We start from the raw sequence: 18,084 nt of genomic DNA on the forward strand, positions 1-18,084 counted from the left end.
TATATATATATATATATATATATATATAATATATATATATATATATATATATATATATATATATATATATATATATATATATATATATATATATATATATATATATGAGCTTATCCCAAACACCCCTGCTCACCTGACCCCTGTTGATGAATCAGTAGTCACAAAACCTTCCTAAAGAAAAAATAAGAGTGAGGAACAATGCAATGTCTTTTTTCCTGAAAGCAAGAATCAGTCAGCTTCTAATTAAAAAAAATATAATGTTGAACATTTTCAGCCTGATCCTTTAATAGGTCACTGCTATAAAAAAAATGGGGCCTATTACAAAACGCTAGTTTCTCCTATTAGTCTCATAGCACTGAGATGCACTAATTTTATTTACATCCCATTTACTTATTGCCTGATTCACGCCTTCTGAATAAAGTTAAGTATATCTTAGTTTTACCAGACCACTGAGCTGATTAACAGCTCTCCTAGCGCTGGCCCGAAGGATTAGGCTTATTTTACGTGGCTAAGAACCAATTGGTTACTTAGCAACGGGACCTACAGCTTATTGTGGAATCCGAACCACAGTATAGCGAGAAATGAATTTCTATCACCAGAAATAAATTCCTCTAACTCTTCATTAGCCGGCCGGGGAATTGAACTCCGGCCCATCGAGTGACAGTCCGCAGCTCTACCGACTCACCCAACAAAGCCTTCTGAATAATAATAATAATAATAATAATATAATAATAATAATAATAATAGCTTGACTCAGCCAAAGTTCACTCCACACCTCTAGTAGGCCACCACTCTCAACTTGGCCTACATCAAGTTTAGTTTCTTCATTCTCCATTTCTAGCTCTGAATTTGGTAGCCCTTTAGAATCAGCAAAGTGAACCATATTCAGAATATAAAATGGCGAAACTGAAAGCTATGAAGTCGAAGATTTTGTATTGTAAATAATATTGAGAGTTGTGGTGGATGTGGTCCACCTGAAATGGCTAGGATAGGACCTAAATGGGTCATAAGTATGGCTGTAAGTTAACTAATCCAACTTTAAGCCGGGCAGCCTGACTTTTGGGCACTACCGTACCCCGTACCCCGTACCCCGGCCCATGTGTCTTCTCAAGCACGGAGGTCTGCTTGAATACATAGGCCTACTCTCTCTCTCTCTCTCTCTTTGATTGCAGATATGAAAAAAAAATTACAGTTAACGCTTGACTGACAATTAGACCTATAAATTTTTTATTTCTCGACATCCATCAATACACAATGAATAGGTAATTTAGGTTATAATTCTTGCATTTTTTCCACAAAGCAGCAATGCAACAATCAAATAGTGACACAAATTAAAAACAAGAAAACGTGCAACCTAAAGGAAGTTTACTTTAAAATAATTGCTCTTCACTAGGCAACACTGGCTGAAAGGACTAGGCCATGTGAGGTATTTGGCAAATTTTCATTTGAATCTCTGGACAGACCGCACTTCCGTCACTGATGTCGAGTATAGGCCTATTACACTATATTTCAGGAATGCGTGTGGTCAAAACTGTCCCAGTTCTTCGACAGAAAGTGGAATTCTGTTAAGACGAGCTGACAAATACTTGTCTCTGTTCTTGACAAAGCACCTGAGGAACTGAAGATGAATTGCTCAGCTTTTGAGTCTGTAAAACTGAGATGAATAATAGTTAATAGATGACAGACAAGTCAGCAATTTGATAACAGCAACATAGTATAAAGTAGACACTATACAACAAGTTTGTCAGCTGACTGCATTGAACATCAATGTAGAAAGTGTTTGCTATAAAATTTGTGGTAACCAAAACATCAAACGAACTGAAATGCTTAAAAGGACATAATTTTTATACATTTTTTCGTGGAATCTAGGGTAATAGTACAATGCCATATTCTTTTCATGCGATTCGTAGGTCTGTCATCAATCCTTCGTCTTTGTGACAATAAATGATTTAGCCCATAAAAAAATTGATTGTTAATGCCCTTCGTATTACCTCATGCTGTTTTCACATCTTGTAAAAATAAAAATAAATTTTTCCAAATGTCTTTCCCTCTAACTCTTTTTCAGGCCATTAGCCTAACGTCCTCCAAGAAGCGAGGACCGCTAGAAATGTTCTGTTGTACTTCGTTCATATATTGGTCCTCCTATCTCTAGAATGTAACACTCTTCGAATCCCACTCTTGGTATCTCTTGAGAGCTGATGGTACAGCATAACTCCCTCCTGTAAAATCATTTCAGGCTGACCTAGTTTGCATTTCGCTATAATGAATATTATTGTCATGCTCGTGTTTTTGTTGGTGACTCAATCGTCCATATCACTTTGACATTCACTTGCAAACCATCAGTTGGGTGCGTGTGTGTTTTTAGTTTTCTGCTACAGAAAACTATTGTGCCGGCTTTGTCTGTCCGTCCGCACTTTTTCTGTCCGCCCTCAGATCTCAAAAACAATACTGAGGCTAGAGAGTTGCAAACTGGTATGTTGATCATCCACCCTCCAGCCGTCAAACACACCAAACTGCAGCCATTTAGCCTCAGTAGTTTTTTGCTTGTTTAAGGTTAAAATTAGCCATAATCATACTTCTGGTACTGATATAGATACCAACAACACAGGCCACCGCCAGACCGTGGCTGAAAGTATGAATGGAGGTACAGTAAAAGGAACGAAAGGAGTTGCAGCTAGAGGCCGAAGGGACGCTGCCTAGAACCTTTAGGGCACCCCGTGAGGTGCTCTGACGGCGCGGCGCTACTCTCTTACCAGGGGCTTCTTGTTGTAGCAAAGCTGGAAAAAATGGTATTGGACGGATGGTAGAGGAAGAAGCATAAAAGGTTAATGTAAAAAGATGGTAACAAATCAGTATCGACCTTTGAAATTTAACGAAAACACCACAAACAAGAATACAGAAACATTAAGAAGCACATACAGTCTCGGAGAGCCATGCTTCCTCTTCAGTGTGGAGACATGCTCCACACTGGGGAGGGAGCACGGAGCTCCCAAACTGTATGCGCTTCCAAATATATCTGTTTTTTTTTTATACATTTTTAGTGTATAACGACTGGGGCAGACCCAACAGCACTTTCTTGGTTTTAATCTTATCCGAGGAGGGCTTTTGTGCCTTAAAACAAACCCCTGCTTGAAAAGTGGCTATGTTATGATTCATGAATTACTTAGGAAGGCGCAGAATTCAACATCCTGAAAATGAATTTTATTAAAGGACTGATCAGACCAGTTAATCGTTGAATTTGTGACCTTTTTATAGGTCACACTCTCTTTATGACCCAGATTACCGTACGGGGCATATAGTATAGGCCTAATGTCCTGTTTACCCAGTTAAATTGTTTTCTTTCACCCCTTAGGTCAAGGTCAAGCTTGAAAAGTCAAGGGTCAAACGCAAACCTACTAGGAGGCAACAGGTTTCACAAACACATCTAGTTCTCTCATGATTCATACTGATATTGTACTTTGCACGAGAGAGCAACGGAAATTCAATTAAAACCGGTTTTTCCAATGATTATCGATTACCTCTTCCGTTCCTACGCGCTATTTTGAACCTTACGTAATCACCCAACGCTCGAATGCCCATGGCATTGCGTGAGTTTTCTATGTTGAAAAAAAAATGTCTGATGATTTATTGAATTCTGGAAGTGTCATCCCTTTTCACTTTCATTTTCTGACATTTCTCTGGTATTTTGCATTTAAAAGCATATGGCTTTTTGTTTCATTATTTTTGTCTGTCTTTAGCCGTCATTACTCATTATATTTGTTTTAGCTTTTTATTTTCAAATCTCATTCTTCTCTTCTGCGGAATCTACCACAGCAAGACATGGTCCTTTTGAATTTGTGAATAGTCTCAATAAAAATAATACTAATAATAAGGCATTACTACTAAGAACAAGTATTAAACAAGGACTAAAACAATTCTTGGAAGAGAGAGAGAGAGAGAGAGAGAGAGAGAGAGAGAGAGAGAGAGAGAGAGAGAGAGAGAGAGAGAGAGAGAGAGATGGACTATATTTAGTATGTGCTGGATACTGAATTAGTTTAGTCATAATAATAATAATAACAATAATAACAACAAGGCATTACTACTAAGAACAAGCATAAAACAAGGATTAAAACGATTCCTGGAAGAGAGAGAGAGAGAGAGAGAGAGAGAGATGGACTATATTTAGTATGTGCTGGACACTGAATTAGTTTAGTCATAATAATAATAATAACAATAATAATAACAAGGCATTACTACCAAGAACAAGTATAAAACAAGGATTAAAACGATTCCTGGAAGAGAGAGAGAGAGAGAGAGAGAGAGAGAGAGAGAGAGAGAGAGAGAGAGAGAGAGAGAGAGAGATGAACTATGTTTAGTATGTGTTGGACACTGAACTTAGGTTAGTTTTTATTTCAATAATAATAATAATAATAATAATAATAATAATAATAATAAAAACAATTTGGTATATGACGAACGAACCTTTTGTCCTCATACCCAGACATCTACCCAGGACCCACTACCTATCTATATCGATCGATTGTGTGGTAAAGCTACAACAAACAGCCTTCGAAACGGATATAGAACACTGCGTACTCTCTACAACACCGGAAACCTGCCTTTAGAATGTCGAGTGAAACGAAGGCACCCAAAATTAGTCTAATAATAAGTGTCAGTTCAAGTGCATTTCAATTACGAGCACGATTCGTTTCCTGCGTGTCAGTATATGTCATCTTTCCTGCATCTTTCATTCTCATCACAACGGAGAACGAGCTAACACGAGCATCTCGAAGGGAAACGTTTCTCTGTGCCCCACAAACGGGAGGAAAGACGTTGGACCCAATGCGAGATAGCACGCACGTAGATGCACGCGGTTACGTAATACGCAAACGTTTCCCTGTCTTTTTAAAACCATCTCTCTCTCTCTCTCAGACTACGTCAGTCATTCTCAGTGGAATGACGTACGTCGTTTCCTGATTTTCTTTTCCAGCTCTTGCGTTCGAACGTTTCGTGTTAAGATGCAAACGCATGACTGGGGGAACTGGGACGGAATTGATTTGTTTTTCACCTTAACAATATTCACCTCCTTTCACGGCAGCAGTCATGAACGAAAGCAATTAGCGCCGGACTTCGCCCTTTCGTTTACGAAAACGTTTTTCAGGTGTCCGTCGGCGTCAGGGTGTCCGACGGCACCATTCAGAACGGAAACGAATGACATGCCCGTAAAGACGCTTTCCTGAAAGCCCAATAACACCCACAAAAAAAACTGGTTTTGACGCAAGCAGGCTTTCATAATGGGCAGTGCAGTAACTGCGACGGGGGAACGGGCGTAGTCATTACGAAGCCCTTCGCTTCGACAAGTCACACTTGCGTGACCGAAGACGACGGGTGTCAAGGTGCCACCTGCACCCGATTTGACACGAAACACGTGTCACATGGTCACTTTATAGAGGTCACGCTGACCACGTGGAGATTTGTTTATGTCGCCAGATGACGTCACGCATTTCTGCCGTCGGGGGGAAGCGGGCTAAAATAAATCGCCCGAACGATTTCCGACCGGGGTCGACGGGGGACGACCGCCCTGGGCGATTTGGGGCACGAATGACCTCTCGGCGACCCCGTTCGGGGGGCTGAGGGGGGAAAATTCGGCGTTTCGGGGGCGCTGGGAGACTCGTTCGCCTCGCGCACCGTATTGTCTAGACGATTTATGATGCGGTCGGCGGAGGAATACCGAGAGTTGAGTTTTGGGGGAATAGTGTAGTGTGTCTGCGAGTGTGAAAAGCTTAAGAGAGGAAAAATGGCTGACAGAGAAGCGGAGGATAACCCACAGCCTGCTGCTGGTCAGCCAAGTACGTGTCACGCAGGAATACCCGAATTTGAATTCGGCCGAGGGGGTGCGAGGAGGCCTCCCGAGGCCTCCTCGCACGTCTCTTCTCCCTCGGCGAGGCCGCCGATGATGATGATGTCTCTCGGGCGAGGGCCTCTCGGAGAGGACGAGGAGGAGGTTGAGGCTGGGGTTGAGGTTGAGGTTTGAGGAGGTTGAGGCTCCTCCTTGAAGGAAGGGCCTCCTCGCCCTCACAGCCTCTTCGGGAGCCAAGATGGCAGAGAGAGAGAGAGGCCACAGGGAGAGAGAGAGAGAGAGAGTGAGTGTGTGAGAGTGAGGGAGAATCACCTTCTTGTCTCTCTCTCTCTCTCTCTTTCTCTCTCATTCTCCCTCTCACACTCTCACTCTCTCACCCATTTCTCTAATGGCAGATTGACCACTGTGCCTTCCTCTTTCCTTTTGGGCGTGCGCCGCCTTCTCTCTCTCTCTCTCCCTCACTCTCTCTCCCTCTCTCTCTCTCGACGTTGCTCGTTGTTGCTCACGTGCTTGACGCAGGCACTAAGGGGCACCAACACTGACCCTGTCAGTTCTGGGGCACCCGAAATGGGAAGCAGTGAATTTTTTTTGGCCCTCCGAAGGTGGCCGGAGGGGCACGTATGTCAAGGGGGTATTTCCACTCGGGTCAAGTCCAATTGGGCACTAGGATCCACACTGACAGAGGCCTAGGCTTTTCCAAGGGTATTTCGGGCAGTGGGGCAATGTAGGAGCGAAGGGGCGCGTGTGCCCCGGGGTGTTTTCACGGGCAATTCACGTCAGGCTAGACTGGGGCATAGGGCCACATCGGACGGGTGTCGACTGACCCAGGGTGATTGTAAGGTCAAAGGTCAATTATATATACCAAAAATTAACCATTAAATTATTTTAGTATGTATCTCGCCGCAAGACATCTCTAAATGCCCCTCAAACATATACCCACCTGGTGCCCAAGGTCATGCAGGCATGGGTGCAGCCTAGGCCTAGGCCTATGTGGCATGGGCATATAAAATGTTATTTTATATCATTTAATATAAATAATAATGTTTTTTCTATAAATCAATCAGTTTGTGTCATTTGCTGGGCATGTAATGCCAGAGCATAGGCCTGGGCATAGCCTAGGCTAGTACCCGTTGGGTTAGGCCTAAAAAATCAAGGTGGGCCTGATAAAGAAATGAATTTTAACCCTCCCTAGTAGCCTGAAGGGGGCTAAAAGTCATAACAGCGCCAGTTCACTTCAGTATCCCTGTTTTTTGCTCATGCCGTAGGCCACATGATGTTGTACAGGCCACATGATGTTGTAATGGGTGACTAGGCCTATGCAGACGCTGTTTTATTGCTTTTACAAGCCAGATGGAACGTGTTCCAAAGATTTTTTTATAAATTAGAGATGAAAATGGACCTAAGTAAAATTTTTCGGAAGGTTTAGGGGGTCGAGACCCCATAGGGATGCTGCGAAAAACCCGCCGTTGGTGTTCTCGTGAATAGGCCTATGTAGGGTTTCTTCTGCCAAGGCCTACTATGCCGAACTCTCGATCGATTGCATATGAGGTTAGGTTAAGGTCATTTCCAAGTGTATTTAGGTTAGGTTAGGGTTTGAATATGTAGGCTAGTACTTGGTCATGAACGTTTGTTTAGGCCTGTGTTGTAAGTGTAAGGTAATGTTTGTTTCTGGTCTGAACTTCCCTTCAAGTACTCTATACTCTGTACCGTCAAGTACTCTGTACTCTGTACCATCAAGTACTCGGTCCTGGTCGTTTTGGCTGTAAGTCATGAAGGCCGTAATATCCAAAACTATGGAAGACTTTATGGTATTTACTCTTATATTTATGGTATTTACCGTCATTTTTTTATGGTATATACCATTATTATTTTATGGTATTTACCCCCATTATTTTATGGTATTTACCATCATTACTTTATGATATTTACCATCATTATTTTATGGTTTTTACTTCCATTATTTTATGGTATTTACCGTCATTGTTTTATGGTATTTACCATCATTATGTTAAGGTATTTATCATCATAATTTTATGGTATATACCGTCACTATTTTATGGTATTTACTGTTGTTATTTTATGTTTTATGTACACCCCAAGGGCCTGGTACTAAACACGGTGCCCATTTTGCACAAATATACTTGTAACAAATGATTTCTGGTTGAAGTCTTGAAAGGGACAGTTGAAAACAGCAAGAAAACTGTCGAAAAAATAATTTTGTCGTCTGGAATTGGAGTTCAGACCGGAAACGAACTTTTGCGTTGGACTACTGCGTGCGATTTTCAATTTTTTAAGGTTTTTTTGTGATAGATTAGCTATTGTCAGCTAGATTAGTTGTGATGCTTCCCCAGTTAACATAAAGGGTTGAAAAACTGTGAATCTCTTTGGCTAATTTGTAATAAACGGTAGAGCGAGATTTGGTTTACGAATGACGATCTGTAGAAGACAGTTGACGTTATTGCAGGAATTTTTATATATAAACAAAGTGTTTAAGTGCGTTTGTCAGAGACGCTGGGTACGAGAAATTAAGGTGGAATAGTGATTGCGCCAGGTGGCTACCAAACTAACCTGATTATATGATGTTTGAAATTTATTGTCGTAGGTTTTGATTTTTTCATCGTAAGAAGTGATAATAAAAAATTTCCAAGATTTAATTTGGCTTAGTGGTTCACCAAAGGAAATAATTGTCTTGTTTGGTGAATTTTTGCAGTTCTGATGTTATGTTTATTATTTATAAACATGATATATATGTCAGATTATGAATGTATATAAATTAAAACTTAGTATTGTGCTTTTATTTTGGAATAGCAGTGCTAGGCTGGGCGAGTATGGGCCATTTTGGCCGTAAGCACGTTTACGTGCAAAATGGGCGCTGCGTTTAGCACCAGCCTCTTGGGGACGTACGTAAAACATAAAATAATGACCGTAAATACCATAAACATACCATTTTATGTTGTTCTGGATGTTACGGCTGAAACGACCAGGACTGGGCTAGGCTACATATCTGTGGGAGGACGTAATGCGGTGAACTCGTGATAGCACTCAGCAGTCAGGGCGGATAAAAACTACAGCTGACACTTGTGGAACATTGCTTTTGATTCATATAGACTTGGTTTCAGAGAACGTTGTAACTTTTACTCCAGGCTAATGACCACTCGCTGAATTTTGTTCCGTTATATCGTGTCTCAAATCTTTTGCACAACTTTTTTTTTTTTTTTGGCTATTGGTTCATGGCATAGATGAAGAGTAGTTTTGCTATTGGTTCAGAGGTGTTGAATTGACATCAGGATGCATGAAAAGTGTGAAGAATTAGTACAGGTATTTTTCCTGATCTGATGTTTAGAAATGAGAGCACCAAACAAGTCTTTGTCATCCGCAAGTACTGTACTCACTTGTAAATACTTGAATAATGCATACATGCAAATTGTACAGTAGGCTGCTCGCTGTCATAGGCTTAGGCATAATTTAGGCACAGTTAATATTCAAAAGATAGCGGCAAATTTGTTTAGCAGCCCGGGTAACCTAGCAAATGATTTTGCTGAGTATGGTGAGGTCAGGAACTTGAGTATTTTTTATAAGCAGATTATTCTGCCAGTCCTTAGTTTACAAGAGAAGATTTAAAGACCAGGAATGGGTTAAGAGCAAGAATGCAAAGGGCTTGGGTGATTAGGGAACATTTCCTTTCCTTATCTGTTAGGTAACATCCTTTGGGAAGGCAAGATGCATTGGTTTCAAAGCATATTTATTGCTTTTGGTTGGGGAGAAGGTCTAGTTGTGGCCTCTTAGGGTAGGTTAGCATTTATTGATTTCACAGTATGTTTATGAAGGTCAGTTGGGGAATTTGGGCCAAGGCTTCCCAGGTTAGGCTAAGTGAAGATGTATATTATAGGTTTGAAGGTAGATATGCAGAATTATTTATTAATGGCTTGGAATTGTAAAGATTCAAAGTATTCAGTACAGTACGTTTCTGTGTTTTCATGTATTGTATTCTTTGTAACATGGGGTTGAATGGAAACTTTCCTTATGCGTTGGTTGTGACTGTTTCTCTCATAGGTTGATGTTTTTAGCTTTCGTTGATTTATGGCTATTATTTTTCACAGCTTTTTACCAGCCTCCCAAAAAGTTAGGTTTGTTCTGATCTGTCAATGTCTTAGAAATGGTTTGCCCTATTAAGATAATTGTCCTTGTTTTCCTGTTTGTTATATTCTTTATTGACAGTGTGGTCTGTCTCATCTTGTGATGTTATTCATCACTTTCTGTTTCCTCCATAGTATTTTCATAAAGGGCTCAGCTACCTAAAGTGTTCTGGTAGATGAAAAAAAATATTTACTGTTGTGATATCACTAACAACTTTCCGCAAGGGTGGTCCCAAGTTTGAGTCCACCTCAGGCCTTAATAGATTCTCACTGTGCACTTAACTTTGTTATTTTAAAACAGCATTACAGCTTTTTTCTTAAATTTATGAACATAGATATTGAAGATACTGTCAAAAGGCCATTCCACAATTTTGCAGTAGATTGAATGGAAAACTTTGCTCTGCACTGAGTTTTATGACATATCATGTAAATGCCCAATAGAAGCTGATGGAAGTTCCACATTGAAATAGATTATTGTCTTGAATTATGTTACTGTGCTGGTGTTATTTACATTTCGGCAAGTGCTGTCAGCTGGGTTATGAGCCTGGATTTTGGTAGCTTGCCGTGAATTGGAAGAAGCTAAAATCTGATGCAATTTGTTGCAAAGGGGTCAGCATTATATTTCACAATTCCCACTCTTATTGTGTTCTTTTATGTATTTACCAGTTGGTGCTATAGTTGATTTACATATTTATGGGAACAGCGTAATTAGAAATATATTGATGAACTTGCATATCTGTTGCAGTGGCACAGTGAATAGAGGTGACAATAACACTTATCAACAGGGAGAAGCATTTAGCCTGTCTGATTTATTTTGTTCGTTCTTTGATAATTCATTATTGTAAGAATTTGAGTATACTAGTGTATTGAATTGTACCTGAACGTAGCCTAGTACTTGAAAATGTAATTTTAATTCCCAATTTTACTGAAATTTTGGTTCTGTGGTAATATTTTGAGCACATGATCAGCTTATGTGGTAGACATTTAACTGTGATGGATCATACAACATACAAACTTTTTACTTTGTCACAATGCATGGTAAATGCAAAAGAAATGAGCACTGCTTGCATGCATTTGGTGAAATCTGCTGGAAAAAGGAAATCTCTGCCATTGTAGTGTACTCTATTACTGTACTTATTTATTGCAGCATCAGGAATTTTAAGGAGCTTTCATCATTTTCCTTCCTAAAGGGCTTTTCTTGTGCCTCACTTTTGACATTAGAAGTTGGTATTATATTTTCTTATTTTCATTTTGTCATAACTGCATTCATCATTCTAGTGAATAATAAGCAGTTGAACTTTTCTTGTAGGGCCATGTCCACTACAAGATTGGTGGTTATTTTAATTGCAGTGGCCTGTACAGGAGTAGTTGTGTACGGAGGAAAAGTAAAGTACGTGGGAGCAGTTGAGACTACAGAAGGCAGGTACAGTACTTAGCAGATGCCACTGAAGCAACTGCAATTGCAGACATGGACAGCGAGACAGTGGGTAACAAGGGTGCAGTTAACTCGCCCATGGATGAATCGGCCACTGCCAAGAACTGGTTTTGGAAAACAGAGCTAACCTTCTTCTTGAGTTAAGCTAGAAAAGAGTTGTCCACAGAATCCATTATATCCCATGAAGAAGGAGTGGGTGAAATCATTGGAGGGAAACACAACCCATATTTTGACACATGATGTTTACCTGCCCTTAGAAATGGAAGTTACCTTATATCTAATCAGAATCAGTTTTTTTTTTTTTTTATGATTATAAGTTCCTGAACTGTAACAACCTTATCTCCAAGATATAGATTTAAAATACAACTTAATCCTTTTTGGGCACTCTGTGATATGCTAGCGTAGTACCTTTTCCAGAAGTTAAGAAGGGTCAGTAGAACTATAGGGTTGCTCCGCATCGGGCATTACCTCGGAAATTGACTTTTCCAGTAGGAATTTGGTTGCTTATTAACAATTTACTGTTATTTTTTGGCAGTTGACTATAGTTAACCTGTAATTAACATAAGGACTGATATGTTTTTGTTGCTGGTCCTGTCATCATTCACCTATTCATTATCAGTCATATCATTAACTTATATATATTTCATCTTCATTATGGCGCTGAATAATCCTGATGGGTTCCAGCGCTTGGTCTTCAAGACCTAAATTTCATAATCAATCAGTCAATCAATCCTGGAATGCTATCAGGCATGTTCAGCATTATAGGGGAAGTTTTGGTAAAAAGTGGAGTTTCCTTCACTGGGGCATCTGGGAGCTTTGCCCCCTGGCTAGGTAACACGACCTGCTAGGTTAGGTTAGGTTAGGTTAGGGTACGTTAGGTTAGCATAGTTCCTTTTATAATAGGATTCCTTAGCCAATCCCTTGACTTGTGCATGCATGGAACCTTTCCATAACAACAACTATTAGGCATAAGTATCAGTCAGTATGGTGATTTTTGCCCAAAATATCACAATTTTATGCTGTGACGTCATTTTATATATCCTTCGAAGGTCATATGTTTCTGCTAGTGAATGAAACATGATTTTGGGATAGATTTAATGATTGTTTCACTACATCCCCAACCAGCTTACTAACAAAAAGATGTGGATTGGGTGTGTTGTAGCAGAAACCGAAGATTGAGATGTCAGGTGCAGAGCCAGGACTGTACCAGCCCACTATGTCAAAACATCCTCTAATTTAGATAGTGGATTGAAATTGTGTTGTAGCAGAAACAAGTTGGTTCCTGACTTTGTCAGCTGACTTTGGAAGAGTGACTCCTCATGATGAGGAGGAAGTTCTGCGGTTGCCTCCCAACTTTCCCAACTGGGATTTGTGTCTAGTTTTCGGGACCCTTACCAAGCCATCATATGAACCCTTTCATTATACATTTATTGAATCTTATACAGATTTTCTTTGTGGTCTCTGTGCCTTGTAAATGGGTTAGTGTGACTCACACTTTCTCAGGGAGAGAGATACTAAGATCTATAAAGTGTCATTAGGTTGTCTTTGGAAACTGTCTTTGTAGGAAAGACAACTCCAGATAGTCAGGGCTGTCCCACAGTACACTTCTCCATCCCGTGCTTCCTACTCAAGTGATTAGGACAATCTTCATTTTGTGATGAGACCCAGTGTCCAGTAGCAACAGGTTTGATGAGGATGCTGCACAGGTCTCTCTTCACATCTTTAGTCAGTGCTTTTTAAGAGGGTTCACCTAAAGGTGCCGGTCAACTTTACTGATTCTCATTTTAGGGATGTGATAAAAAATGGACGAATACTTATTACTGAGTACTGGCAATAACAGCAGGGTAGTTATCAGCTTTGATAGAGGACTACGTTTAATGGAATCTTCTTTCTAACTTTTAAATCCCTTCATTTATAACGTTATTAGAGACGTAGAATTCCTGTGTTGTGGGCATTACTGTTTAATGTATATGGTAGTCATTATTTTAGGCTACTCACACAGTAGCTCTCCCTCTTTTGTTTAATCCCATATGCTGGCCAGAGACTCAGGTCCCTTCACTGTCTTAATCCCCAAGTTTTCTCCAGGGATCCTACAGGTCATGTTCAACAGCCCAAACGTTACTATATTAGTGATGTAGGCTGTATATGAGTGATAGGTTTGTCCTGACCTTGCAGTTGGTAACCTGCTTTGAACCAGATGGGACATGTAGTACAGTACTTCTTTTGCTCCTCTGCTCATTAGAAGTTCTTCATTGGAGGCGGGGTGGGTAGAGCTCTCAGCTAGCACGCTGTTGGCCCAGCGTTCGACTCTCCGACCGGCCAATGAAGAATCAGAGGAATTTATTTCTGGTGACAGAAATTCGTTTCTCGTCATAATGTGGTTGGATTCCACAATAAGCTGTAGGTCCCGTTGCTAGGTAACCAGTTGGTTCTTAGCCACGTAAAATAAGTCTAATCCTTCGGGCCAGCCCTAGGAGAGCTGTTAATCAGCTCCTCAGTGGTCTGGTAAAACTAAAGTATACTTAACTTTTTCTGCTTTTTAGACAGAAGACTTAGGTGTCTTGGATATTCAAAGATTCTAACAAAGGAGCATCCATCTGGTGTAATCAGGATTCTTTCATATAGATATACTGTAACAGTTTTACTGTTATTCCAGTCTTATTTCTTGATATATTGAAGTGTATAAAAGTGTATAAGTAAAAGTTTTCATTAACTACTGCTTTTCCAGATGGTTCATACTATTAATTTAATACCTTTGAATTTCCTGCATATAAGTTTTAGTTATATGCCTTAGCAGCTTGATTGCTCATTTGCAACTTGTTTGCAAAAGCTAATTATGATTTAATAGAGCATTGGTCTGTGAGAAAGTGTGTGTCAGTTCTTAAGCTGAGAGATGAAGAGGTTAGAGTCATAGAATAATTTATTTATATTTGCCATTATTGTTACTATTTTATATGTGTATATAAATATGTATAGGATTAAAACGTGATATGTTTCAGTATTTTATGTTAACCACTTCACACATTTCTTATGGCATTAGTAGGCTATACCATTGTATTTTATGAAATAACGTTGTGTTCTGATTTTTTATAGCAATAAATTACTCAAATTCATGTAATCTCTGTTGTAGCATGGTACTGAATGCAAGATTTTTTTTTATTTCGCAGTCTCTAATTTATTTTATTTTAATTTCAGGTAAGTTTTGCAAGTTCTTGTTCCATTGACTAAGGACCACTAAGAGAAATAGAGGATGGATCAGCATTTGAGTAGAGACTTTTATTTTCTAGTTGAAAACAAGTCTTACAGTGGTCTGCATTGTATGGGCCAAACATTTGGATCATGGAGGGAGTATAATCTCTAGTACAGTTATATTAATAAATTTGCATATTGGTTACAATAAATATACTGTAGGAAGTGCACATGGAATACAGCACCACTTGAAATAAAAGATCTTTTAGGTCAGGAACTCTTGAGATCGGGCTTATTTTCTTAATGATAGTATAAGGAAAATGACGAAAAACTTTGAAATGGTAGTGGTTTTATAATGGTCCATTTATATAAGGCATTTGCAGCTGTTAATCCTTGCTCTCTGACAAATGGCATTCCTGCTGTCAGTCTTCCCATTATTCAAAAGGAGCGCCCTTTTAGCTTACTAAAGTGTATATGGCTGTCCAATGAATGACACTAGGTTTAATTTAGGCTAGGCTAGGTTAGGTAAGTACCCAACCTAACCTAACCGAACCCAGACCCTTTAAACCAGATGTCCCAGGACTGGTAGGGTTAAGCTAGGGAAAGTACCCAACCCAGTCCCTTGTAGAGGTAAGAAACTACATACCTCATGATTGATGCCATTAGAGAAGTGGTTCCAGGATATTGAAATGCAGGTGGTAACGTTAGCCCAGAACTAGTCAGGCTAGGCTAAGTTAGGTTAAGTACCCAACTTACCTAAACCTAACCTCTTCAAGTGTATGTGAATTTCCTTTGGTTGATGCTTTGAGACACAAAGTATCTCTCCCATATGTCAAGACCTCAGGTTTGTATGTTAGGAAAAATACAAATCACTTGAAAAATTTGTCGTGTTTAGACACTTGAAGGAATTTCCCTATGGTAGCTGACCCTAATCCATGGGAATACAAACCCATTATTATTGATATAATTACCAGTTTTTAGGTCTTATAAAGCCAGGAAAGTCAATTCCCAGGGAGAATGATTTCATGCTCACAGTAGATCTGAAGGCTGCGTATTTCCAGATTTTAATACGTCAATCCTTCCGGAAGTATCTTCGCTTCAGTCTGGGAGAGATAGTTTACCAGTTCAAAGTTCTTTGCTTTGGTCTTTCGACTGCTCCACAAGTCGTCTCCAGAGTCTTCGCCTTAATTTTGACATGGGCACATTCTCAAGGAATATGGATCTTAGATACCTCGATGACTGGCTGGTGCTAGCAGATTCTCTGGTGAAGTTGATCCTACACAGGGACCGCTTTCACTTTTGTCACGACTTAGGCATCGTGATAAATGTGGAAAAGTCAAACCTCACTCCAAGTCAGAGACTTTACCTGGGTATGATGGGACCTAACACTGGCCTTTAGCAGTCTGACACATAGTCCATACGAACTCTTGAGAGCTCCTTCAGACAGGAATTTAACTCTCAAGACGGTTTTCCTTTTAGCCTTAGCATTTTCCAAGAGAGTAAGTGAACTACACTGACTATCATTTGACGTTAAACACATGAGGGTTGTGGTCAGTAGCCTTCAAATTTGTCCCGGAATTCATGGCCAAGACTCAAAATCCCTCTGTTCACGACGACGAATTCGAGTCTTACTCTATCCCTTTGTTTTCAGATTTTGTTGGTAATGACCCTGATGAGTTACTTTTATGCCCTGTTAGGGCACTGTGTAACTACCTAAAATGGACTCAGCACCTCAGACTGGGTTGTCTAAGACTTTTTGTTAGTACAGGCCAAATCAAGAAGGAAGTGTCCAAGAATACAGTCTCCTTATGGCTTCGAGAAGTAATCAAACAAGCTTATTCTACTTCTCCAAAACCAGAAGCCAATTCAGTACGTGCAAGGCCCTTCCATCACCTTCCAAAAGAACCAGTAGGTTCAAAGGATCTGAAAGGCTGGTACATGGCTACGCCATACCACCTTTACATCTTTCTCTCTGCAGGACGTTGCCCACAGGTTCTTGGACACTTTTCCTTGGGGCTGGTGGTGGCTGCTGTAGCGGGACACTTTGTATCTTTGCTAAGAAGTTGGTTTTGAAAGTGAGAGGGAATGGGTTGACTGGTCTTCTTCCTCTTCCTTGCTTTTTTCTCCTCTACTGGTGGACAGCGGAGAGAAATTATCCATCATGAGCTGGAATTAGTCAGATACTTGAGATTGTAGTGTTCCTTTCCATTAGTTTTACTTGATTGTTCATACACAATACAAACTATTTTGGAAGCAAGTAAGCAAGTCTCTTCCTCTCTCTTACAAGGGGAGAGAGGAAATGACAACAAACAAGGCTGGTGGCTAACGTAATTTTGTTGTCTCCAACAGTTAAAGTTCTTTCTTTCACTACAAGACACAGTGTAACAGGAATTCCACATTATCTCTGAACCCAGATGTCTGGCTGGAAAGTAACCCTTTACTTTACAGTTCAGAGGCATGTGACTCCTCCCTATGTCCCTATTTGGCCTGGAAGACAGCCCAAGTGAGCTGGACCTCCAGTCAGTTCTGAGGCTTCTTTATCCTCCCTTCAAGAGTAAGTCTATCTTATGTAAAAACCAAAGGTTTGTTCTGTGTATGAACAAATGGTAAATTTTTAAATCAATTTGTATTTTTTATAACTAACAAACCTGTGGTCTTACCATATACAGCCCATCTCAAGCCAACCCCTCATATTGTACCTGGGCTAGAGAAAACTGACACGATGCTTCAGAGATGGTATGGGAGGTTGGCTCCTCCTCATCGACATCATGGCCATCTCCCGATGCCACCAATGCCTTGTAACTTTTTTTAACTGGACTCCAGCTGGCGCTGGAGAATTTTTGCCCCTTATGTTAAGACTGCAGATTTGTTACTTATGAAAATACAAACTGATTTAAAAATTTGTCATCTCATGGCTCTGAGAAATGAAAGGTTGGTACGTGCGACCCTAATTGTAAGTGAAGGGGTTTGTATTAGAAAAATCAGTTTTGTTTTACAGAAAATTAAATTATTTTCTTGAACAAACCTATCAAGACAACATAAAGACACTTCCAGAATTAGCCAGTTGGAAGGAAGGGCTTGACTGAAAGTGCATAGACTTGATATAAGCAAAGAACGTAATAGTCTAAAGGACTGAGAGTTGTGACTGTTAAGTTGAAACCCTGTGCGTGCAGTAAAATTAAGAGGTCATAATTGTAGGTGGCTAATTACTGACAGTTCATGTCTTTGATGATTTGAACCATTGAAAGTAAACTTAGAATATGAAACGACAAAGGCCTACCTAGCTACTGGAAGCAGAGTCTAGGTCAAGAATTCTGTCTTTCTGGATGTGCCGTCTTCCAGGGAAGTTATGAAGAGTGACTTCCTTGTGATTACTCAGGGATAAAACACCAGTCTCTTCCAAGAGAGGAATGGAAGAAAGTGCGTAAGCATTAGGATGTGCTATACTGCTAACAGCTTCCTCTTGCATATAAAAATGAGACTGG

At 40.0% G+C, this 18,084-nt stretch overlaps 1 protein-coding gene across 4 annotated transcripts in view; it reads left to right on the forward strand.

Annotated features, from left to right (window-relative positions):
* The first annotated feature begins 5,676 nt into the window (after positions 1 to 5,676).
* Positions 5,677 to 18,084, forward strand: part of Pur-alpha (Purine-rich binding protein-alpha) — a 341,292-nt gene continuing 328,884 nt past the window's right edge. For 2 of the 4 annotated variants that reach the window (XM_067126415.1, XM_067126418.1), the window contains exon 1: positions 5,677 to 5,828. In XM_067126415.1, coding sequence (XP_066982516.1) covers positions 5,777 to 5,828 — 52 coding nt within the window. In that variant the 5' untranslated portion in view covers positions 5,677 to 5,776. The remainder of the gene's footprint in view (positions 5,829 to 18,084) is intronic. The other 2 variants (XM_067126417.1, XM_067126419.1) reach the window with 1 other exon arrangement.

Source organism: Macrobrachium rosenbergii, chromosome 24, assembly GCF_040412425.1.
Source record: "Macrobrachium rosenbergii isolate ZJJX-2024 chromosome 24, ASM4041242v1, whole genome shotgun sequence".
NCBI lineage: Eukaryota > Metazoa > Arthropoda > Malacostraca > Decapoda > Palaemonidae > Macrobrachium > Macrobrachium rosenbergii.